Genomic DNA, 23,818 nt, shown 5'->3' on the forward strand with positions numbered 1-23,818 from the left:
AGGACAGTCAGGACTACACAGAGAAACCCTGTCTCTTAAAAAAAAAAAGTGCTTGAACCCATGGACACAGGATCTGGAGATCTGCAGAGCAGTTTGTACCTCACTTACACATGGGTCTGTGGGAAGAAGGGTCAGACACAAAGTCCATTTATGGCTAGATTCCAAATCCTAGGTTCATACCCACTATGGTCAGCCAAGGATGCAGCCACAGGCCGCATGTCTAAAGCCAGCCCCTTCCCCACGACAGTGTTCTTGGCTGGGCTTCTAACACCATAGCATGTCTTGTTACCAGGGATCACCTAGAGGTATTCACGTGGTGTTCTTGTGTTTGAAAGCAGTTAACCCCTAAAAGACCATGGAGCTGCTAGGACAGTGAGCACCCAGTGAATGTCTGCCAGAAAGCTCCTCCCCGTGTAAGAGCCCTGAGTCATGATCCTGCAAACGGGGACCCACCAAAACTCAGAGTGACCTCTGGGACAGTGAAGGTAGTGGTCCCCATTTCTGGGCAGGGTGGCGGATGGAGAGAAGGCAGAATTGCAATGGTCAGTCTTGACTACTAATTTGGTGGGGTTTAGAATCACCATGGAAACAAGTATTTGTGCATAGTTGTGAAGGAATATCTAGATTGGATTAATTGAGGAAGGAAGACACACCCTACATGTGAGTATCACCGTTCTGTGGGCGGGGATCCTGGACCGAGTAAAAAAGAGAAATCAAGCTCTCTTCTTCCTGACTGGAGCAAACCCACAGCTGTCTCCAGCCCCCGCCACCATGACACTCCCGACAGGATGGAGCCGAAGGAAACCTTTCCTTCCTTAAGTTGCTTTTCTCAGGTAATCGATCATAGCAAGGAGATAGGCAATACCGTTTGTCTCCGCCTGGTTTGTTTTCACAAGGGCACAGCCCTGAGCAGGGCACTGACTGGCCTCCGTGGTAGGGAGCCGGGAACCTCAGGCCTGGAGGCCGCAGTGCAGATGGCCCCCAGCCAGATATGCTAAAGGCAGAAAGCAGACTCTAGCTTAAGGCAAAGCTACAGAGGTTGTTCGAAACCTTAGTCCAGGTGGAGAGATGAGGTCACAAGCAGGCCATGCAGAACAGTCTTCGGGGGCGGGGGGGGGGGGGGGGAGGCGTAAAGCCACCCTATGGACAGAGAAGAAGCCCTGGACGGCTGATGCTTGCCTTTCAGGCGGGATGCCAGCCCCAGACACTGAGACAGTCCATCTCAGCTGGGGTTGGGCAAGCACCTGGATTCTTCCTGCAGACATGCCTCCTCACCAATCACTGCATCAGCTGCACAGCAGGGACCACTGGAAGCCAGGAGCGGTGCGAGCATGACTATGCTCCTGCTATCCTGGAAAACCCTTCTCTTGCACCCCGTCAGGTCACCCAGAGCCGGTGTGCGGGCCTCCCTGTGCCCTTCCTTCTTCTGCCCGCAGGTACGCCCACGGCCACACGGGGGCGCTAGCGTCCACTGCTCATCTACCTCCCTGTGCAGAGCTCGAGGAACAAAGAGCCCCCAGACTCAGGCCTGAGGTCCGAAGTGTCCTTTACCTGGGACCACCTGCCCTCTGGGTCCCAGAGCATCAGCTCAGAGAAGAAGTCGACTTTTGCTCAGCGCTGTTCTTAGAAATCTGTGAAAGAAATCTCCCTTCCTTGGGGGCCTTTCTCCCCAACCTGGGGACAAAATACAAGCGCTCTGGGACCCTAAAAGGGTTACAGGGTTTGTGGTTTTACACGCCATCCTGCTCTGTATTCCCTGCCTCCTTCTCTGAGTTTAGCAGGGTCCTGGCAGCAGCATTTTCCTCCCTTTTGGTTTATTAAGGCAACTTCTTTACACAGTTGGACGAAATAGACACACACCCTCGAGAAATAGAATAACGAAACTGCAGAAATCGGCAGAAAAGGAGGCACGCACCGTGGAAACTGGGTCACTGCAAACAAGGGGAGGGACATGTAGCTCATTCAGTCTTGCCCTAAAATGGCTTGTTCTCCCTAGTTTCCAGGTGGACCTCACTGTGTGGAAAGTCTCATCGAAATATGCTTCCCGGCTCCCCCATGAAGAGACCGGAAGGGGCTATGTTTCAGTCCCCATCAATCAGTAAGAATCTATTTGCAGGCGCGTCAGCTACAAGTGCAGCTCACCAAACTCTAGCACGCCCGACAGGCCAGGCCCTGTGAACCCAGAGAGGCAGAGGCTGTGCCTTTCCAGTTGTGATGGCCTAGCACTGCCCACCCAGCTCCTTTCTCCAGGACCTGCTGGGCTTGCCCCAGGACCATGGCTATCTTGGTTCAGCAAGCCCTTCTCATTGGGTACTCACAGCTGTGAATTTCCGAGGATTGGAGGGAACAGTGAACCTCAGTGTAGGGAGCCAGGGCTGACTCAAGGGGGTCTCGGGGTGGGGAGGTAATGCAGGACACAGGTTCATGGGGTCAGCAGCAAACATTGTATTTGCTGAAGGAAACCTCCCCAGGGTTTCTCCTATGTGGTTTCCATGCTAAGCAGTAGAATGGTTCTCAACCCATGGGCCACGACCCCCTTGGGGGTAGAACAACCCTTTTGCAGGGGTCATCTAAGACCATCGGAAAACACAGATCTTTACATTATGATTCATATCAGTAGCAAAATCAGTTATGAAGTAGCAATGAAATAATCTTATGGTTGGGGGTCACAACAACATGAGGAACCGTATTAAAGGGTTGAAGTGTTAGGAAGGTTGAGAACCACTGCCCTGAGTCCTACTGGCAATGCAAGATGCTTCTATCCAGGCTGTGGGAGCAGGCTAGATGGGCTTGGGTAGGAAGGAAGAACTCCTGAAGGGTTGGAGGAGGAGGAGGAGAATGTAAGCAAAGGCTTAGCCCACACAGTCCAGCACAGTATCATGGTAGCAATAGCTTCTCACATCTTTTGCTCACCATGGCATGGCTTGGGGACTCTCAGAATGTGGCTAGTGCTACCAAATTGGAGCATAGGGCTCCAGGTGGGGATGTGTGGCAGGCAGGAACTAAAGGTAGAATTGGATATAATAGTGAATCTCTTCCTATTTGTTCAGCACTGGGGTACAACCCTATGCAAAACTTCTCTGCGGTCTGCCGAAGGGGTGCAGGGTGGACTGTTGTAGTGGAGGTGGTCCCTGTGTGCTGCGGGTGGGGATGGCGAGGGAAGGGCCCGGAGGCTTGCAGCCAAGAAATAACACGCCATTCACTGTTCTTAAATAGCAATGGGCCAGGATTAGGGGAGTTTTCTGGTGGAGGCTCATTGTGAGGAGGCAGGGGTCATCAGCAGTGCTGCAGACAGCTGTCAGTTCTTCAGCACGTCCTTCAGTGACAGGTAAATGACAACCTCTCAGCTTCTTTGGACCTCAACGTGTAGGCCAGGAGACCCATCGGAGATCAGCTTCTCCTTTAGGTTAGATGGGAGGCGTGCGTGCAGTGGGGGTTGGGGGCGGCGGCTCAACTCCGCTCATAATGATGAGCACAGGACTACAGGGATCACAGTCAGCCCTCTGGACAGCAGTGGGATGAAAACCAAACCTGGGATGCCTGGACCTAGTGCTGTCCATGCCACTTGCCAACCACCAAGAGACCCACGGCATCATAGCCAACCATGTGGCTGCTTTGGCTACATAGCTAGCCAACTGGGTCCCTTCTCGTATTCAGGGAAGCAGATGGCAGAGATTCATCCCTGTCCACTGGGCACAGGGCAGAAGGGGGCAGTGTTGAGATGAAAGCCCACACGGTCCACCTGTGGAGTTTCCTCTACTTGTGGTTTGTTTTTATCATGAAATTATTCAAATATCCAGCAAAGGTGTAAGCATGTACAACACCCGTCGTGTGGACTCCAGAGAGGAGGTATATGGTATCAGGTTTGCTGGAGCTGTGTGTTTATGCTGTTTTTCCTTGCAGGGTGGCCCTCAGGGCCACCTGTATCCTCTAGTGTGCGGTCCACCCAGCTCCATACAGTCCTTTCCACATCCCCCAGTAACTACTGTACAGGAGCAGCAGGTATTGACCAGCACTGAGGTGCCTCACTCCCCTCCCTGCACCCACGTTCTGTGCAACCGAGGACACCACCATGCCAAGGCTGACCTCTCAGGTGGTTCTCATTGGGCTGTTCTGCTGGGGTGGGAGGGCCTACCAGCCGCGATGGCTCCAGAAGGCATGAATGGAGGTCCTTACTAATTATTAGTAATAGCACAGTAACGACAGGACAGTCAGAGGAGGCTCAATCCCCTGATAGTCCTGGGCAGGGGGAGAGCAACCTGTGGGGTGGTTGGTGATTATCATAGAACACACACGGCCTCTCCCATGTGCTGACGTTTCTGGAACCCCCTGGAAGTCCCCTGGTGTTTGTCCCATCCTCATCCATCCATGTTTTTTGGAATCCATGAGGCAGCAGCGACGTAAGAGCCACTACTTCCTCTCCTTTGGGACAGAGAAAACAGGTGACTCCGAGAACGGAAGTGACCGGCTCAGGTTCACATGGTTGGAGGAGCTAACAATGGAGAGGGAGAATGCCACAAGGCCTTCCACCCTCAAAGAGCAAATTCCCTTGGCATCAAAGTGAGATAGTCCTTCTAGGAGGACGTTATTCTTCTTTAGCCATTGTCTCATGTAGCCCAGGATGGTCCCCAGCTCACTACCTGAGGCTGTCTGTGAATTGCTGGTTCCCTGTCTCTGCCTCCCTAGTACTGGGATTACAGGTGTACATCACCATGTCTGGCTTCCAGAAGGACTCCATATGCCCAGGGAAGCAGGTCCATCCAGTTTAGAATCCTGGATGACATTCAGTATCAATATGGGATCAACATCTTTTGCTTTAGTGAAATGTCACAAACTGAAGGGCGGAGCAGAGAGTGGGCTCTTCTCATCCTGGAGTAAGCTGCCTGGCTGTAGTCCTGGACCGTGAGCTTGAACTCTAGCCATGCTTTGGACTTTATAGAGATGTCACTTGAAGACTAAAACCCATCATTCTGCATGGAGCCTGGCCCACACTGGCAGGGCTGGAGAGCCCTTCAATGTCACACAGCCTTTCTTCACCCACCTTTTCCATGGGGTGAAGGAAACACAACCCATTAAAACACACGTTATTAAAAGGCAACATCAGGATCTCAACAGAGAGAGGCCGAGCCTTCCGCCTTTCCTTTTCTCCTCTCAGTGACGGGGCTAACCGCACAATTTGTTTCTTGAAACGTATAGGCTAGCTGAGTTCTGGTGCCCCTGTTTCTCCTTCATTCCATTGATAGATCATTACTAGAGGAGCTGGGGGGGGGGGTAAGGGGCCGTCCTGAGGCCTTTTGGGGAGAGAGAAAAGGGTGACTACTCAAGACATTTTGTGAAAGGGGAAAATTGGGAAGAAAGGAGGCCCCGCAGGGGGTGGAGGGTGGAGAATGTGGCCTTGTCTGGGGTTTCTTTCAGCCGAAACCTGCCGCCCGGCCGCCTTCAGTTCCACTGTCACCTTCAGTTCTTGCTGCCTTTTCTGCCCTCACCCCCAGAACCTCAACAGATTGGGGCTTATTTACCTATTCACACTCAGCCGTGGAAACTCATTAATAGGCTTATTAGTAACAGCATTCACGGGAGGCCATTGACAAAAGGGGTTCCAGCCACTTGAAGAAGGGAGAGAGGAGAAAACCTGCAAAGAGATTATTTTCTCATTCAGAAGCCTGGCTGGGGCAAAAGCTTCCCCAGACCCTTGAGGTCACTTGAAGTCTAAATATGATGCAAAATTGATTTCTTCCAAAAATTCCAAGCATACTTAAATTTTTTTTTTTTTAAACTTAAGAATTTCCTACTGTGGATTTGTGGGCTTTGCTCACTTGAAAAAAAAAAAAGAGTGCTCTTTGGTAATCAGGGACTTTGGATGGATGGCTACCTTTTCATCTCCGTAAAGAAGAAATTCTGCACACTGCCTCTGACGTTAAAGAAGGTGTTTTTGTTTTCAGCGGAAGGCTTCCCTCCCATTCAGCATCCATAAAGCTATGGATGAATGGGGGACAGGGACAGCGGCTTCCTGGGCCATTAATTTATGTGAGAATGTGCTAACCTCATTTTCAATGGCTGGTGGACCCGCTGCAGAATGGGAAAGGGCTCTCTGTGCCCTGAGACACGGAGTTTCCCATCAGTAGGAAACATAGAAGTACCGGCTTGGAGCAGGACCACGGCCTCGTGTTTGTGATTCCAGGTCAGAGAATGAACACACATGGGCACTGCAGTGAATGGCCCAGTGTCACCTGGCTGAGGTGTTCTGATCCAGGCCAGAGGACTCATCCAAAACACATCCCTCCCCACTAAACATATAGACAGATCATTTTGTTTGGGGATCGGGTTGTTATTTTTGTTGAATTTCCAAACTATAATTTCATAGCTATTTGCCTGGGGCATAGAAAATAGATTTGTTTCTCCTTGCTTTTCAGTGATTTGCATAGAAGTTTCCCAGGCTATTCTGTGAATAAAAATGATCTAGTCAAGCAGGGCCTGAGGAATCCATGTGTGTCAATGGTATAAAGTCCAAGTGTTAGGTGCCACTCCCTTCCAAACCTGCTGTCACAGGTGGGCTTTACTATCTGGCTCTGTCTGTCTTCAGGCACCAGAAGGAGTCCTTTTGAACTTAGTGGCCTTTTTGAGTCAGGATCTCAAGTAGCCCAGGCTGGACATAAACTCAACATATACCCGAGATTGGCTTCAAACGCCCCAACTTTTCTTTATCTGGTGAGTTCTGGGAATACAGTCCTGTGGTACTATATTTGGCTCAATAATTATGACTTTAAGTTATTTATTTAGACAAAATGTAGCTCAGTAGACCAGACTGGCTTCAAACTTACTATGTGGACCAAGTTGGCCCCAAACTCATGGCACTTTTCCTGCTTCACACTTCTGAGTGCTAGGATTACAATTTATGTGGTCTTGAATTTAAGCACAGTTGCTCAAGGGTTGGATGAGTGAGAGGGTATATTGAAAGATAAATGATCCCAAGATAGCCTAGTGGAAGAGACAAATGGGAGATGCCAATCATTCATAGCCTGGCCTGACATTTAGTAAAGGAATCCTGCTTTACAACTGAAGAACATAGATTCAGAGAGAAGAATCCAATTTGCTCAAGTTCAGATGACTCTTTTTGATAGAATTGAGTATGTAAGTTCCTTTCTCTCTTTTTCTTTTTGGGCTGGAGATCAAACACGGGTCCTTGTACATGCTCGGCAAGTGATCTACCGCTCTTCAACATCTCCAAGCCCTCTAGACTCTTGGATTTCCTCTCTCTCTCTCTCTCTCTCTCTCTCTCTCTCTCTCTCTCTCTCTCTCTCTCTCTTCATTTTATTTGATGGGTACAGATGTAGCCTGCGTGTCTGTCTGCACACCACGCATGCAGTACCCGCAGAGGCCAGAAGAGGGCTTCCGACCCCTGGAACTGGAGTTAGAGGTTGTTGTCAGCCAGCGTGTGGGAGCTGGGAATTGAACTAGAGTCTCTAGAAGAACAAACAGGCAGTGCTCTTAACCACTGAGCTCTCTCTCCAGTCTCCTTTTTTTTTTCTTTTAAAGATTTAGTTTTATTTTATTATTTTTTTTAATGTGTCTGTTTCTTTGTGTGGGGTATGTGCAGTTTCCTAAAGAGGCCAGAGGCTTTGGATACCCTTGTAGCTGGAGTTACAGGCTGTTGTGAGGGCCTGAGAGAATGCTGGAAACTGGATTCTGGCACTCTGGAAGAGCAGGAAGCATTCTAAACTGCCAAGCCATCTCTCCAGCCAAGTCTCCTTTGGATTTCTTTATGCTAATCTACATTGATACTATTAAACGAGATATTTTCTGTTGGAGATTTTGGCTTTTTCGAAGACAGCCACATTAACAACAGCCAGCTGTGGTAACCTCCCTGCTCTCCAGTTTCCTTCTCAGAATCTGGGTATGTTGCTAGGCAGGCAAATGTGGGAATTAAGTACAGTTCCCTAGTCACAAGTCCCCTTCCTAAAAGAGGACTTCCCAAAGACACGCCCCCCACTCCCTTCTATTGTCCAGAAGGACAAGATAACGCTAACAACTTCCACGAATATTAGTTGCTTCCACCCTCAAAGCTCCCGTGGCGTGAATGTCCAGCCCCAGTATCCTGCAGACATATTCTCAGATGTCTGAAGGTGCACAGCCTTCTGTTACTTGTTTCCTAACTTGACACGAAACAATGTAACCCATCCACTCAGTACACCGAAGCTGGCTAGGGAAGGGGACAGCGGCGACCCAGGGCGTACGATCCGATGGATCACTAGTCAGGTTCTGAGAGATCATCTTCGCACCCCTAAGGGCAACGCGGCAGGGCCCCTAGCCTCCCGGGCGGGTGTCTCTTTGCGGCGGCTAGGCGTCGGGAGCGGCGCGGGGCTCGGGACTGCCCCAGCGCGCGGCGCTGATTGGCAGAGCGGGCGCCGCCGTCCAGGAAACGGCTCGGGTTTCAGCGGGGGGCGTGACCCTCCCGAGGAGGCTGCGGCGGCGGCGCGGGCGGCGCGGGGAGAGCGCCGGGAGAGGCGAGCGGCGGCGGCGGGCGCGGAACGGGCGCACGAACGATCGGGTGCGCGGCCGCACGAGCTCCGGCGCCGGGGCTGCCTGCGCGTCCCTGGCCCGGCGTGGCGACTGCTCTCCGGGCTGGCGGGGGCCGGGCGTGAGCCCCCGGGCCTCAGCGTTCCTGCGTGCTGCGAGTGTTCGCCACTCGCCAGCAAAGTTTGGAGTAGGCAACGCCAAACCCCAGTCCTTTCTTCTCGCTGCCCAGATCCGAGGGCAGCGCTGGCGTCATGTCCTCGCTGTTCTGCGATCCGGGGCGTGCGTGAAGCCTCGGAACCTTGGCGCCGGCTGCAAACCAAGGGATCCTTTTCTTTTTGGAGTTTTCCTCCGAGCTCATCGTCTGCTCCATCCCGACCCACTCCGGGCTCCAGCACAGCACCGAGCGCGGAGGAGCGCTGCCGTTCAAGGTAATCGCCGTGCCGAACGCCTCCGGGAGCTTCGCCAGCCGGGAAAGTGGGCGCCGTAGGAGGACTCGGGGCGCAGGATTCTCAGGAGGAGGGCGCCAGGGAAACGATTTGGGGGCGCGCCCTGTCGGTCTCTGGCTGGATTGGTGGTGGGAGAGTGGTTGCATGTGGACGGCTGGCTTTGGGGGAGTTCTTTCAGCACCTCCATCCAGATGCTGACATCTGTGTCTGCCGCCGGCACCCTGTCAGACTCCGGCGGGCAATCCTGCCGACTGGGCGCGTTCCTCTGAGCTCAGAGCCGGCGCGCCATGGGGCCGCCTGCCAGTGGCACAGCCCAAAGGCGGGGGCTCGGGAAGGGCATCTTCGGGGTGCCTGGGCTCTGGGAGCTCCAACCCGGTACTATACAGGCCGTTGGGAGAGGTTCTTTCCTGGGAAGAAACTGCTGGAGTGTGTCCGGCGACATCTCTCAAGGGATGGAGATGCCCGGGTGGCACCTTTCGGGAGGCAGTGGCTCGGGTCCCGGATTCCAGTGCCGGGCGTCTCTCGCCCGCTACAGCGGTTGGCGCAGGAGGGATCGCCGCGCGCCTGGGGCTAGGGGGCGAACTGGACCGACTTTTCCTAGTTCTCCTAGCTGCTCCGACCGCAGCCGCGCCGAGATGTCGAAAGCGCAGGCGAGTTCTAACTTGCGCGCTCATTCTTTCAGCGCCGGGGAATCCGCCGAGGGCCCTGCGTGGCGCTGGCTTCCACCGTCGCAGCCAGGGAGCAGGCTCGGGAGGCCGGCCCCAGGCGCGGAGCCTCGTCCGCGCCCCTGCAAACTTCCCAAGACCTTCTTTCCTCACCCCCCCCCCCCCCAGTTCAATAAAACCTACCCTTAAAGGCAGACTTGCTTTAAAACTCAGGGCACCCATTATGTGTTTGGTGTGAAATGCTATCAACATTTAAAACTCTATTGTCCCAGGCGTCCCAAATCCCTGTAAATCTTCCACCAGCCTCGACTCATTTTCATCTGAAAAGCCTGTTTAGTTTGAATAGAAAAGCAATCAGGCGCCCCTCTCCCTCTCGTTGGAATGTCAATTAAAATGCAGATTTCTCAGAGCTCTTTAGCGCCCCAAGAAGAAGGACAAAACTGGATATTTCAGGCTGACAAATGAAAGAAATACTACAATGAAGTGGGGTGGTGATGTGCACCCCAAGCTGCTCAAAGTACCCAATGAAACAGGAGGGCAGGGGATTGTGGTCTTACGGCAGCTTGCATTTTGGGGATTTCGTTGTGTTTAAGGCTCCCCTCCCCCAGCCCGTGACAGCTCCCTTCCCTGTTCAGCCACGGCGAGAAGTAAGGAAGCCTTGAGCCAGGACTGAGGTCTACATTTAGTATTAGCCTGGTAGTGTTGACTCCTGCCATGAGAAATCCACTTGGGAACAAAATGCCAATTGCTCAGCCCGCTTAGGCATCCTGGGACTGAGAGCCCCTTTAAGGTAGCAGCACCCCCCGCCCCCTCCTCCGCTGGCCCTCAATTAGCCTGCTTTCTTGAGGATGGAGAAGAGTGTGCAAAGTTGTATAGCACTGCGCAAGCTCCCCAGACAGGCCCTTTCTGCCGGTCACTTTGCCTGTTTTTGGAGGCAGACTTGCGCGGAGGTGACCCTAAGGGGCCGGTGGCCGTGAAGAGCCATCCGTCAGAGCGAGGGTGAGGACTCCTCCCTAGTAGGCTGAGAAGAGGATTCCTTTTCAGGGGGAAAAATAAACACGCTGGGGCTTTCACTGGGGCTCAGCCTCCAGGAAGGATTATGGTATTGAAGGCAGGAAGCTGGGATTGTGGCCGCCAGCAGCATGCTGGGCCTGTGTTCCCAACACCGAGCCTTGGGACCTAATTATCCTGCCTAGGAGGTCGCTCAGCACTTTTGTCCACTCCGGTGAGGAGCTGCGCAGACCTGCTGCCTTCCTTCTCGCCTTACAGAGGTTTGAGGAGGGGGCTGCTGTGGGGCCTGGGCCTGCGAAGAACCAACGTTCAAGCTGAGTCAGCCTGGGGCACTGGCCATCTTCCTCCTCCAGCAGAGGCACTCCTGGGTAGGGGTTGTGGCGAAGCGGCAAGACCTACTAGGATCTGAGATTGTTTGTAAAGTGCTTGAGAGGTGGAGAATTTCCCAGAATTCTGGAAGTTCTTAGTAAATCAATGAGAATGTTTGTGGACTTTGCTCTGACAGGTATGTAGAAATAGACAGGGAATTATCTTTTGGGACTCTTGACTTTAAGAGGAAAAAGAGTTGGGGAGGAAAATCCTTCAAGGCATCCTAAAAAACGCTGGGCACCTAAACACACACACACACACACACACACACACACACACACACACACACACACTCTCTTTCCTGGCTTTTGTTGTTAGCGATACCATTTTACCTGTGCTTAAAAACCAAAACCAAAACAGCTTCTTATTCCCGGTTTGGAGAGGATGCCTCCTCTTTCCGCCTATACTCCTTTGAATTCCCAGTGAAGAGTAAAAGGAACAGATTTTGGGACAGGGCCTGTTCAGGGAGGTTCTGTCGATGCTGGAATCCTATGTCATAATTGGAAGCATCAAAAGCGCAGGATTAGACTTTTTCCTTTGGCATTAGAACTCACAGCCAACCCCAGTCTCATGAAGCGTGCTTCACCGAATCCAGCGCCCAGGGTTTTGTTCAGTCCTTCCCTGAAACTGTCTTCCACAGAGTCGCTCACGCTTGTGCATTCTGACTCAAGGCTTAGTCACTGAGGACACTGAACAAATTTAAAGTTATTTGTTCAGTGGTAAGCTTTCTTGGGAAATTCTCTCTGCTTTGGATAGAGTAAGTTGAGTGCCCCCTTGTAACTGATACTCTGGAAGTTTAGCCAATAGGTTGGCATATTGAAAGCCCCCAGGCCAATCACATACCAGGACAGCTTACAGGTATCATCACCATTGCTAATAAACTCCTGCATTATTCATCAAGGTTTGTGTCTGCTCTGTATCTTAACCCCCTTGACGCAGGTCGAAGACATTTAGTTAGTATGCCTGTACACTGCCTGGTAGTAAGTGGAAGGGAATTCAGGCTTCGAATCCCCCGTTTGGATCAAACTCACTCTTTGTAAGTGGCCGCTTGGCGAGAGACTGAAATACAGGCCTGCGTTTGAAAATGAATCCTGACAAGTGTAAACTGGTGGGAATTTTTTTGTAGCCTTCCTGGGATTCTTTGATTCTGTTGGTCTCCTTTCTTCCCGGGAATTACACTGAAGGGGTGGGGGAGGGGGAGGGGGGAGGACACGCCGCTCAGCTCCAGCCCAGCTGAAATGTGGTTCTCGGAGCAGACCCTCCTCCTGTCAGCCTCTTAAAGGCCAGCTGGAATAAGAAAAGTTAATGAGGCTGCTTGTGCCAAGCCCAGCGTTTTAAACTCGGTTTTTCAGTTGCCCTTGAGAGGGAGGAAGGTCAGGTTGCTTCTGCAACCTGGTAGCTTTGATAGTGCATGGAAGGGCACACTCTGTGTGTGTGTAGCTGAGTGGCTGGGTCCTACAGCTATGGTTCATCTTGGTGTCTCCTAAAAGTAAGCTTTAAAAAAGATTAGCCTACTGCAGCTTGTGGACCATTCTGGAAACACTTGGGACGCTGAGGTGAGGATGGAAGGCTTTTGTCGATAATGAAAAAGAATGTGTCTGATCATAGCTGACAAACGATTTTATCCCATCTGGGTTTAAGCGAGTTGGCACGGGAAAAGACTGTACTAACTGGCTGAATCTCTTTCAGTGGCGGCAGCAGCAGCAACAGCAGCAGCAGCAGCAGCAGCAGCAGCAGCCGCGCCGCAGCCGCCTGAGCACAGCCACGCCACAGCGCTCTGGCTCCTGAGCCCCCCCGTGGGCTGAAGGCATTGCAGGCAGCCCATGGTCCTTGAGGAAGTGTGCAGATGGGATTGCCGTCCACATGGAGATATGGAAGAGGACCAGGGATTGGCACTGTGACCATGGTCAGCTGGGGGCACTTCATCTGCCTGGTCTTGGTCACCATGGCAACCTTGTCCCTGGCCCGGCCCTCCTTCAGTTTAGTTGAGGATACTACGTTAGAACCAGAAGGTAAGTTCTTGCATGCCATTTTTAAGGTCCCAAGTTGTTGTGGGGACATGTCTTGGGGAAGTGGTCATTAAAGGAAAGGATTTTTTTTTTTTTTTTTTAGTCAGGTGCCTGAGGAGGGTGATCTTTCTTTACATCTTCCACAGCAGATCTTAGAAAGGAGGGTCTTGGCTCCCAGGCAGGAGCGGAGTGGTTTAGTTTGCTCTGTTCTCTGTGCTGGGTGAGGGAGGCAGCCTGGAGCTCTTTTTCGGCCAGTGCCTTGCTGCACTCTGGAGGGGATGTGTTTTAGCAAGATGACTGTCATCTGTGGCCTTCTGCAGTAGCTTTCGGGATGGAGGGAGAGCCTTGAGTTGCTGGTTTTTGGCTAAAGGAAATAGGCAGCCTCCAAAAGCTGATGTTTTCTTTGCATTGTTTTAAAAAGAAGGTTCTGAAGTGGAGCACCATAGCCTTACTCTGCTGGATGGTTTTTAAGCTGTGGTAAGCTCTTTGTGCTTAAGCCCAGCATCACAGAGGGGCAGGTTTTAGGTTAGGAAGACTCGAAAGTGCCTATGCCAAGGGGGTCTCCCCCACCCGAGGAAACGCCAGCTTTCCCTGGGATTTGGCTTTCGACACTTGGTTGCGAATGTGGAAAGCTAGTTGTGAGGAGGCCATGCTGAAATACTGAGCTGGGCAAAGATCTGGTCCTTCTCCCAGGTCCTTCAGAGACGCGGTCGATAGCCAAGCCTCTCTGCTTGGTGCAGCATGGAAATCTGTCATCGGGAGGGAATATTGGTAGGCGAGTTATTTTTTGAGTGGTAATCCGAGCGTGACGCCGCAGATCCTAGCTCTCATCGCCACTTAATGAACGTGTTTGCCGAGGCCCACCTGGTGCCGGCTGGGCTTTGGAGTCCGTCACGGTCCTGAGTGCTGGCAGGTCAGCTGAGCTGCTGTGGTTATGCACCCCGAATCAGGGTCCTGAGGAGCAGTGTGTTCCTCCAGGGAGGAAGGGTGGACAGAACCCCCAAGGATGTCTGTCCACAAGGAGGACTATGTACTCATCCTAGAGGTGGGCTGGAGAGATGGGTCTCCAGTCACATCCACCCAGGAACTATCACTGGCTTTGTGTGAATGAGGCTGGGGGATGTTGGGCCGCACAGATGCCTGGAAATGTTACACATTACCAGGTGAGACATTGTGGCACCTGTCCTGACTTTGGGAAGGAAATATGGTTGGAGCTGATGTGTGAGGCTAGTTCAACACGCAGCCTCAGACCCATTTTTGGAACCACCACCTCTTTGTGACTTATCCTGTGACATCGGGGAGAGAGTAATTTGCAACAGTGACCTGTTTTCAAAGGGCTTAATGTGAGGGGAAGGGATTGGGTTGCTCAAAGTCTGGTCTGTACTTCTTTAATTTTGCTAATAATTAAAATGGATGTTCCCCTAATTGCTGGTTTTCCCTGGAGTGTGTGGCTCAGCACAAACTCAGGAAGCTGAGCTGGGATTTCCTACAGTGCGGGCTTTAGAAACAGCCCTAGTTAGGAAGGAATTGTCATTTTTCATTTGGACTCTCGGGGCAGTGTTGCTATGAGTTGATTTCGGTGTCTAGTCTAAAATGGTCTTGGAGGGTTTCCTGGGCTGCTTCTAATTACCTAAGGAAGGCTGCAAGATGTGTGTACGTCAGGGAGAAGACAGGTGGGGGAGAGGAAGGAAGAACAGTGAGATGGAGTCCCCCAAATGGCTCTTTGTGTAAGAACTGATATCCAACAATGTGAGCATTGTTGAAAGCAGATCCCACCACCTGGGGACCTGTAGATGCATGTAGGGCTAGGGAGGAAGGCCACGAAGTCCCAGAAGTTGTAGGTCACACACTGCCAATGCCCTTGGGTACACTGCGCTAGATTTAGAGTTTGCATGAATTTCGAATCACATCCAGAGTTGGGAGATGCTAAGAAAAAGAAAAAAGAAGAGAAAAAAGTGCTCGAAGGTGTGGAGCTTCACCAGCACAGGCTGGGGTAAAGCAGAAAACCTGAGGGTCTCAGTTTCCCCTTCTACTACAGAGGGTTCGATATGATGAGTTTGGAGAAGCTCTTTATCAATAGTCATTGAACAGTAACATCCCCAGAGGCCTCTGGCTACCCCCTCAGGTGTATGTTTCATCAGTGATCTGGACAGAAAGAGAGAAAGCATAGCTTCTGGCATTGATGGCATTGATGGTGGCTATGGCTACCACCATCACCAGCAAGCTGGGACAAGGTGGTGCCAGTTCTCACAGCAGCGAGCAATCTCTGTTTGAGATGAAGGTTGCCCTGGGAGGAGTCCTCTGCGCTGGATCCCTGCAGGATTCGCACTTTCTCCTTGTCTGTTAGATCAACATTGCCATGGGTGTCCTGGTGATTAGAAGATAATCAAGTGAGAGATGCTGCTCCCTGCTAAAGGCTCTGGTGTCTCCCCACCCCAAATGAAGTGTGTGTGTGTGTGTGTGTGTGTGTGTGTGTGTCCCCAGCTGTCTTATTTAGTGCCATGAGAACTTTAGCTAGCTAACACTAACTTGCCTTTGATCGGCTGAAGCTTTACCATGCAAGACTTTGGTTTGCTAATTTGGAAGTTCAGTTTAGATAATGTCTGTTGGGCCAGAGAGGTATGTAATCAAGAGGTTCCCAGAAAGAGCCTGTGCTCCCCTACTAAGGAGTCCCTCTTTTTTGACCCTTTAGGGAAGTGTTCTGTCCAGTCATGTAGTTCTCTGTAGTATATTTAATCATGTAATGTATGTAGTCATATCCCATCCTGTCCTGTCCCATGTGTCTCGGGACACTTTCTCAAGTGGCGGCAGCAGCAGGCTTGGGTCAAAGTCAGTTGACCTAAGAAGAAAGTAATCTCTATATGATTTTACTCAGTGTCTCAGACTAGAAATGGTTGTATCCAACTGGTCTCTCGTGACAAAGGACAACAGTGTCAACAGTTGCTGACTGGGGAGGGCTGGTCCTGATGCTAAGAACTGTTCTGTTGATTCATATTTGAATGGTCCCACTGGAGTCAAGCTTGATGACTGCCAGTCCATGTCTTATCTTCAGGTTCTCCTGACATTGTCACCTGCTCTGGTTAATTAAGTAATTGTTGACATTAAGGGAATCTGTTTACCCCAGCCCAGCAGGAGCTAGAATAAAAGGGCTTTTCTAACCCCAAACCCTTAATTACTTTCCCAACCTCTGCAAAGTGAAATTCTGCAAAGTGACAACCTGGGGGAAGGTAATTTGCATGCCTTTGAAAGAAACCACTAGTTTTTGGGCAGTCTTCTGGGGTATAGAGGTGAAGGCAGTCTTCTAGGGTGGTAGGGGTGAAGGCAGTCTTCTAGGGTGTAGGGGTGAGGGCGATGCTGCCCTGGATTCAGGTGAGCAGAGACTTTGAGGTCTGCGTGGAGACCACCTTAAGCCAGACTTTCCCAGGGTAGTTTAAGTCCTTTGCCAGAGAGTAGGCCACGTGCTGTGGTCTCAGCCCTCCACATTTAATGGCCGGTTCAAAGAGGAGAAAAGAGTTATCTTCATGGTGCAAGTGGATGATTTAAAATAAGTCTTGTGTTTCCTATTATCTGCATTTTTGTTCCTCAGTATGAGTGTGAATATTTAACAGTTGACTGTAACTTGATACTTCGCTGAGGAACAAGGGCTTATTCTTGGCCAATTAAACCAAAAGCAGGCGCATGCTGTTAAACATACAATGGAGTACACATTCTTCATTAGTATATAACGTATTTCACAATTCATGGACAAAGAACTGTGTTTAATATTACTTCTAGAGCAAAAATCTGGCAAGCCCAGAAAATTGGCATTTGTCTTAACTTTTTCTTGCTGGCTTCCGCTGATCCAAATAGAGCAAGGCGCTCACGTTCCCCGCCCCCCCCCTCCCGTGTGTGTGTGTGTGTGTGTGTGTGTGTGTGTGTGTGTGTGTGTGTGTGTGTGTGTGTCTGTCTGTCTGTGTTGCCTATTTATTTTAGTCAGTTAAAAGATTGCTTAAAGAAAGTAAAGCCCTCCCCCCGCAGCCAGCACTAAAGACCTTTCACTGTTGTTTTTGTTGTTGTTAAGATTTATTTTGAATTATTTTGAGTTGGGTGTAGGTATGTGTATTTCTGGGTGGGTAAGTGTGCATGAGTACAGGTGCCCATGGAGGCCGGAGGTTTTGGATGCCCTGGAGTTGGGTCTGGAGGTGAATGGGAGTCCTCGGCAAGGGTGGCCTGTGCTCATAACCACTGAGCCATCTCTTCTGTTCCAAGGTCTTTCAAAGTTGGTTTTGCTTGTTTGTTTTTTTCTGTTGATGGTGAGAATTCAAATAACCAAGCATTCCGGTATGAAATGTTTCCAATAACAGATTTAATGAATAATTACATGGTTATGAAATACTGGGGTAGTGTTTAAACAGGAAGGGGATGTTTAATGTTCACATTCTCTGTGGAGTGTATGCAGTAGCCCTGCACATGCAGTAGCCCTCACACTTGCACACTGTTAAGCTACTTACACAGTCAGGGTGGTTGTTAAAGGACAGCCAAGTCCCGTTCATCAGGGTCTGCCTTACTTTTCTATTTCTGATCGAATCCCTGGGAAGTCTGATCCAGCAAGGTGTCTTGGCTTGCTCAGCAGCCCAGGAATTATTTTGGGGAAGGGGAGTGCTGCAGGCTATTTTACAGATAATTATGGGTTTCCTGTGCAGAAATGTCCCTGAAGGGGCTGGGACGATGGCTCTGTGATTAAAGAGTACTTCCTGCTTTTACGGAGGACGGGTGTTGGGTCCCCAACACCCACAGGGAACTGCTCATAATTGTCTTTATCTCCAGCTCCAGGGGGATCGGATGCCTCTGACTTTACTGCTACCTGCACACGCCCTTTTTATACCTGTTTCCCTTGCTCTTACTGTCATGATTGCTTTGTAGAGAATGATAGAAAAATCCAAGATGGCAGTCTCGTGAGTGGTGGCCAAGGGTGTTTAGTGGTAGTCTTGTCCTAATATACAATTGATGAGCCGGGTGGTGGTGGCCTTTAACTCACTTGGGAGGCAGAGGCAGGCAGATCTCTGAGTTCTGAGGCCAGCCTGGTCTACAGAGTGAGTTCCAGGATAGCTAGGACTACACAGAGAAACCCTGTATCAAAAAACCAACATGCACCCCCCCACACCCCCCGCCCCAACACACACAATTGGTGAAAGCTTGAAGCTGTATTTTTGCAAAAGTGTATTTAACCATCAGGATAAACTGTGATCATTCTTTTGTGCTGGTGGTTTGTTTTTGAGAGAGGGTCTCACTATGTAACCCAGACTGGCCTGGAATTTGCCCTGTAGCCCACATTGGTCTAGAGCTATCAATCCTCCTGCCTCAACTTCCATACCCAGCTGTCTGTCATCCTTGAAGAGCCTGTCTCAGTTTTCAGTAATTTTGGAAAACTTACACTATTCTTTTATTTTTTTTTTTTTATAGTGTATTTCTTTTTATGTGTGTAAGTGTTTTGCCTGAATGTATGTATATGCACCATGTATGTGTCTGGTGCCTGTAGAGGCCAGAAGAGGGCTTCCAGTCCCCTGGAACTAGAGTTACAGATGGTCATGAGCTGCCATGTGGGTCCTGAAAATAGAGCCAGTGGTCTTCACCACCGAGCCAAGTCTCCAGCCCTGTGATTAAATGTGGAATGTGCTGCTCATTTGCTTGAGGCTGCCATAAGTAAAGGTGCCCTTTGTGGACTTTTTTACATCATGAGAATAAAAGAAAATCCACTGCTTGCTTTTGACTGGGCCAAGTCAGGGAGCTAAACTGTCACAGACCCTTTCTCTCTCTCTCTTTTTTTAAAAAATAATTTATGTAACTTTTATTTTATATGCATTGGTGTGAAACTGGAGTTACGGACAGGTGTGAGCTGCCATGTGGGTGCTGGGAATTGAACCCAGGTCCTCTGAAAGAGCAATCAGTGCTCCCAACCCCTGGGGCATCTCTCCAGCCCCAACATATCCTCTCCTTTAAATTCTCGTCCAACTAAAGAATAATGACTCCCAAGTAATTTCTGGACAGAATGCGTACACAGAGAATTTCAGATTCTGGTGAGCATGTTTTATGAGGATGTTAAAAGTAGCTCATAAGGAGAATGCTGATAGATTCAGGAGTGAGAACCAGGCAGGCATGTTTATTTCTGTTATTTATATAGCACCTTTCCCGAAACATCTCAATCCTGAGTGCTAGCTAAATAAACTCATAAATTCCATGATTGTTTCCTAACCCTGGAATTTCTCTTTTATTATACAGTAGGGTGTTGTTACACCTGATAGTTTACAAACACTTTTTTTTTCCCCATATGTGACCAAGTTTTAAAGGTATCCAGACACTGAAAATGGCCAACTTGGTGTGTTTGTTACCGATCGAAACTAGAGATCTTTGCAACTGGAGATCTTCCTAAAGTTTATTCTCTTTGGAAACCCTTCAAGTTCACGTTGAGAGTTGACAGTTGGCTAGCCCTAAAGTCACGTGGCTTGCTTCAAGGTGCCTCTTTCCTGCTTCGCCCCAACCCTTTGGATTTCCACTAAGACTGTTGTTTAGCGAGTTGTAGCGGGCACACTGCTGAATATATGACTTATATGGAGAAATGTTCGGATTAAAGAACAAGTCAACATTTGACTCTTAAAATTTTAAATAGAAGCAAGTGGAGTTGGTTTGAATAGTGTGCGATGTGCTTTCTGGAGGTATATTCTCAGAGGAAATTGCCCTTGGGAGCTGAGTTTGAATGTCTCTACTATCTACTTGACCTCAGCCAAGTGAGATAACCCTTCCGAAACACCAAGATAATATCTCTCTAAATTGTGCAGATTGAATACAAACTGGATTGGAGTTCCTGGCTCAGCGCAGGTGCTTGGCAAATGCTGATTTCTTCCCATCCCACACCCTCGTCAAAGCAAATAAAACCCATATTTCAAAGACCTGATAATATGCTTGCCTTGTAATCTATAATGATAAATGGTGAATGTACAGATATTTAAATAGAAAGGAACATCAGACCTTCCTTTATCCCACTCCCTTTGCCCCCGTGGACTTTTGCAAGCCCCTCCCCATCCGGGGTTTAGACATGTGACCCTTCTGCTGCTTCCAATCCAAGTGTTCGAGGTCGGCATTTTCTTTTCTTTATTAAGAAAGTCAATTATAGCCTCACAGTACATAGTGAGAACACACATCATGAGGTATGCTGTGTTTTGGCAAGAGAGTCTTCTGCCTGAGGTTTCTAAAGGATCAATGTAGGCCCGATGAAGGATGGTGGGGAGGTTGTTACGGGCTTGGTTGGATGTGCTGTAATGTGCTCTGCTCTGTCCAGGCCAGTGAGGGACCTGCCCCCAGAGCAGGTGGAGATTGCCAATTGCCATCTTCTCCTATAATGTCTTCCTCCATCAGCCTGCTAGGGTTGCTAGGTACTGGGCTTCCAGTCTGCGTGGAAGAGAACTTCAGAAATTGTGATGGAAGCCAGAATGGCGATAGAGCTGAGTGCTCATTTGCCTGGCGCCTCCAGGAGGGGTTCATGAGAGCGCAGGTTCAGGGTGAGATCATGTCCTTCAGCTCCCTTCTTGGGATAGTGATGGCTACCGTGAGGGTGGATGAGGTCATGCTCTTCTCACCGTTCCTTGTGATAATGATGGTGAAGGTGGCGATGATGGGAGCAGCAGGCATTTATTAAGTGCCTGTGGTGTCTCAGATGTACTAGGTATGTCGACATCTTGTCCCTTTCCACTAAACAAGCAGACCCCAGGGATCCCATTTCATGAACAAAATCCCGGCAGTTCTTGGCGATGCTGGGATCTCTGGACAACTTCACAGCATACACCTAGCCTCTAGGTGAGTTTATTGGTGGAAGATGGATTTCACAGCTGATTCCTCCTTCCTCAGCAAGAGGATATTGGGTATTGGGTGCCGAGCACCCCTCTTGCTTTTTCCTTACCCCTAATTTGAACGTAAAACTTCAAAGGACAGGCTGGCTGATCTTCCTCAAGGACCCACACCCCTTCCTTAAGTCATTTAAAGAAGAGTTTCAGGCAATACATTTTCCCACCCTTGATTCCTCTATAATGGCTTCCGGTGATATGTAGGTAAGAAGTCTGCCCTCTGCTGCTGTGGGGAGACTGCACAGAGTCCTGGATGGTGACTTATGCTGAGTCACTGGACAGGCGCTCGGGACAGGAAGTACTGTCCTGGGCTTGCCCATTTGTTCCTAGGTCACTCCAGGTCTTCTTTGCCCCTTACACCCTGGTGGTCTGCCTCAGATCCTGCCAAACCTTCGCTTGATTGGGTTGCCATCCTGATAGCATTTCTGGCTTTTCTTTTGGTATTTCTGCTATGCAACCAGGTGGGAAGTCAGAGGCCACCTGCACAGGACTACCCAGGACTCCTTCAGCCCGTGGCTATGGAAATGATAGGTGTGGGGACCCTTTCAATGTCACTCCTCCCCAGAGATTAGGGACTCGCCACCCTTCTGCCCACCCTCTGTCTCCTCCCCTTTCCCCAAGGAAAAAAAGAAAAAAAAAATTCCAAGAACTAAAGGCTGGAAACCAAGGCACCCACTCCTCCTCCAACTTTGGCCAAAGAAGGGTGTTCCTAGGGGCAGAAGAAGCCAGGAAATGAAGCCTGTTTTTAAAGCCAGCAAAGTTCACTTTGGTGGCTTAAAAAAAAAAAAAAAAAAAAAAAAAAAAAAGAAGTGCACTCAGGTCCTAGCCAGGTGTAGAGGTGAGTGGCACCGGCCAGGATACAGGTTTTTGTAGAGGTGGTTTGTACAGTGAGTGGGGATGCTCAGAGGCTGCAGGCATGAGGTGAGGCATGGCCACGGTTATAAGAAGGAAGCAAGGCAGCTTTTCCTCAGAACTACAGTCCTTGGGGACAGTGACGACTTCCCAAGCCAGCAGAGAGAAGATGCTCTAGATGTGCTTTTCCAGTCTCAGGGTAATAACCTTCCAGTCAGTTTCCCAACTTATTGGTTAATTAGTTGAGCCAGGGTCTCATGTAGCCCAGGCTGGCCTTGAGCTATGTAGCTGAGACTGCCCTTGAACTTCTGATTCTCCTGTCTCCACCTCCCGAATGCTGGGATTACAGGGCACACCAATATGCCCACTTTCCATCTCATCTTTGTTGTAGGAAGGTGTTCACCCTTGAAGGGGTGGCCAGTCTGAGGAGGCCGCACCATGCCGCAGCTGGGTTATTTTGCTCTGCTCCTTGGTGTCTCTTTCCTGACACTTCATCTCTCTGGTTTCTTGCCCAATCATCATGGAGGTCAGGAAATGGCAAGAGCCGAGAGGCCAGGAAAGCCCTGCTGGTCGTGGACAGAGTAGTGACGGCTCCTTCCTTGCCTGGCATAGTGACACACCTTGTCCTCAGGAAGCCACAATGTCCGGGCGCCTTGCCCGGGTCTTCTGGACTCAGTGGTAAAGTCTGAAGGTAGCTACTCTTCAGATTTGTTTGCTTTCTGAAAGCCTCCCCTCCAGGCAAATCTGAGGTCTGTAAGGCGGGAGAGAAAGGTTAACCGTGGTGGTGCCATCTTCATTAGGAACTTCCAAGCAAATGTGGGTTTCAGGCCTCCTCGACAGCATCCCCAGAGCCTTGCTTTTCCCTGCAAAACACTGCAGAAAAGTGATTCTTACAGCCCTGGCCTGCCTTTCTCGGCCCTGCGGTATTAACCCAGCTGGAATGGTGTCTCCCCCAACTCCAGGATGATCCCTGCCCTCTCCTGAAAGCAACTTTTGGCGAGGTCATTGCTGTCCAGCTGCTTACTGACCGCTCCTCTAGCCAGAGAGTTTCCTCCGGCTTCCAGGAAGGCCTGAGCTAGCTGAGCTCCAGCAACAGGATCAAACCCATCCCAAGCAGGAAGACCATCTGTTTCTCAGTCTCCAGCTGCTGGCCCTTCATTTGCAATTGGCTGGGATGCTGCAGAGGGGACTGGTCCTGGGGACACATCTGCAGCCTCTGAATGGTGTTGTAACTAGGGTCCTGCTGGGAAAAGAAAGGCCAAGCCCTTTAAATAAACGAGCTGAACAATACCCCCTCGAAGGTCTAGAGTCAGAGAAGCGGGAGGCAGCCTGCCCTCCAGGGCTAACTCTTAACCTTGCCTTTTGTAGCCAGGCCACTTTAAAACTGTCCTTTTATTCAGAAGGTACTTACCAAACGGAGGAGGGAGGGCCTGCTCTGAACAAGGAAAATGTCACATAGGATTTGGGCATCGATCTGCCCCTTAAGGGAATTAGAGGGCAAATATCTCTACTTGAGTGTATGCCATTTATTGAATATTTATCTCGGTGTCAGGGAGGCAAGCTTGTTCCAGATGCAGCTCTGAAGAGCCACAGGCAACGTGAAGTCCGAGCAGGCTCGCCTCTGGAATGTAGTTCGGCCTCAGGAACACCTGCCAATTACCCTGGTTCATTGCATGCAGGCCCTCAAGCTGTAGCTGCTTTAGGCACTGTGAGATTCCTGGGCCTGTTGCCTGTTGTTTGGTGTTGGAGGCCTTATCCCCACCATCTAGGGGGTTATGATAACAGCCTGCTGGCGTTTTTAACTGTAGGGACTTCCTACAGGTTGTAACCTGGTGTGTGTGTATTCACTGAATGGATGAATAGCAAGTGTGCTCTGTGTGTGTGTGTGTGTGTGTGTGTGTGTGTGTGTAAGCACATGTATGTTTGCATGTTTGCGTTTGTGTGGTGGCTAGTTTTTTTGTGTGGTGACCTCAGTTTTTCCTCAGGCATTGTCCACCTTGGTTTTAGTGAGAGGGTCTCTCACTGACCTGGAACTCACTATATAGGCTAAGCTGGCTGGCTAGCAGGCCCTG

General features: G+C 50.1%; 2 protein-coding genes across 9 annotated transcripts in view; both read left to right on the forward strand.

Moving 5' to 3' along the window:
• Positions 1-1,331: 1,331 nt before the first annotated feature.
• Positions 1,332-12,813, forward strand: LOC131906169 (uncharacterized). Its single transcript, XM_059256987.1, has 3 exons — positions 1,332-1,436; positions 8,342-8,945; positions 12,698-12,813. The coding sequence occupies exons 1-3, from the start codon at positions 1,332-1,334 to the stop codon at positions 12,811-12,813; spliced, it is 825 nt and encodes a 274-aa protein (XP_059112970.1).
• Positions 12,765-23,818, forward strand: part of Fgfr2 (fibroblast growth factor receptor 2) — a 105,694-nt gene continuing 94,640 nt past the window's right edge. For all 8 annotated transcript variants that reach the window (XM_059265816.1, XM_059265825.1, XM_059265840.1 and 5 more), the window contains exon 1: positions 12,765-13,020. In XM_059265816.1, coding sequence (XP_059121799.1) covers positions 12,855-13,020 — 166 coding nt within the window. In that variant the 5' untranslated portion in view covers positions 12,765-12,854. The remainder of the gene's footprint in view (positions 13,021-23,818) is intronic.

Source organism: Peromyscus eremicus, chromosome 1 (genome assembly GCF_949786415.1).
Source record: "Peromyscus eremicus chromosome 1, PerEre_H2_v1, whole genome shotgun sequence".
Taxonomy (NCBI): Eukaryota; Metazoa; Chordata; class Mammalia; order Rodentia; family Cricetidae; genus Peromyscus; species Peromyscus eremicus.

Bases quoted from the DNA above. Each gene is read 5' to 3' on its own strand.
- LOC131906169 (XM_059256987.1), top strand. From the start codon at position 1,332: ATGACTATGCTCCTGCTATCCTGGAAAACCCTTCTCTTGCACCCCGTC. The intron at 1,437-8,341 runs GTACGCCCACGG...TGCGGCGGCTAG, and splicing joins CTTCCTTCTTCTGCCCGCAG to GCGTCGGGAGCGGCGCGGGG. The intron at 8,946-12,697 runs GTAATCGCCGTG...AATCTCTTTCAG, and splicing joins GAGGAGCGCTGCCGTTCAAG to TGGCGGCAGCAGCAGCAACA.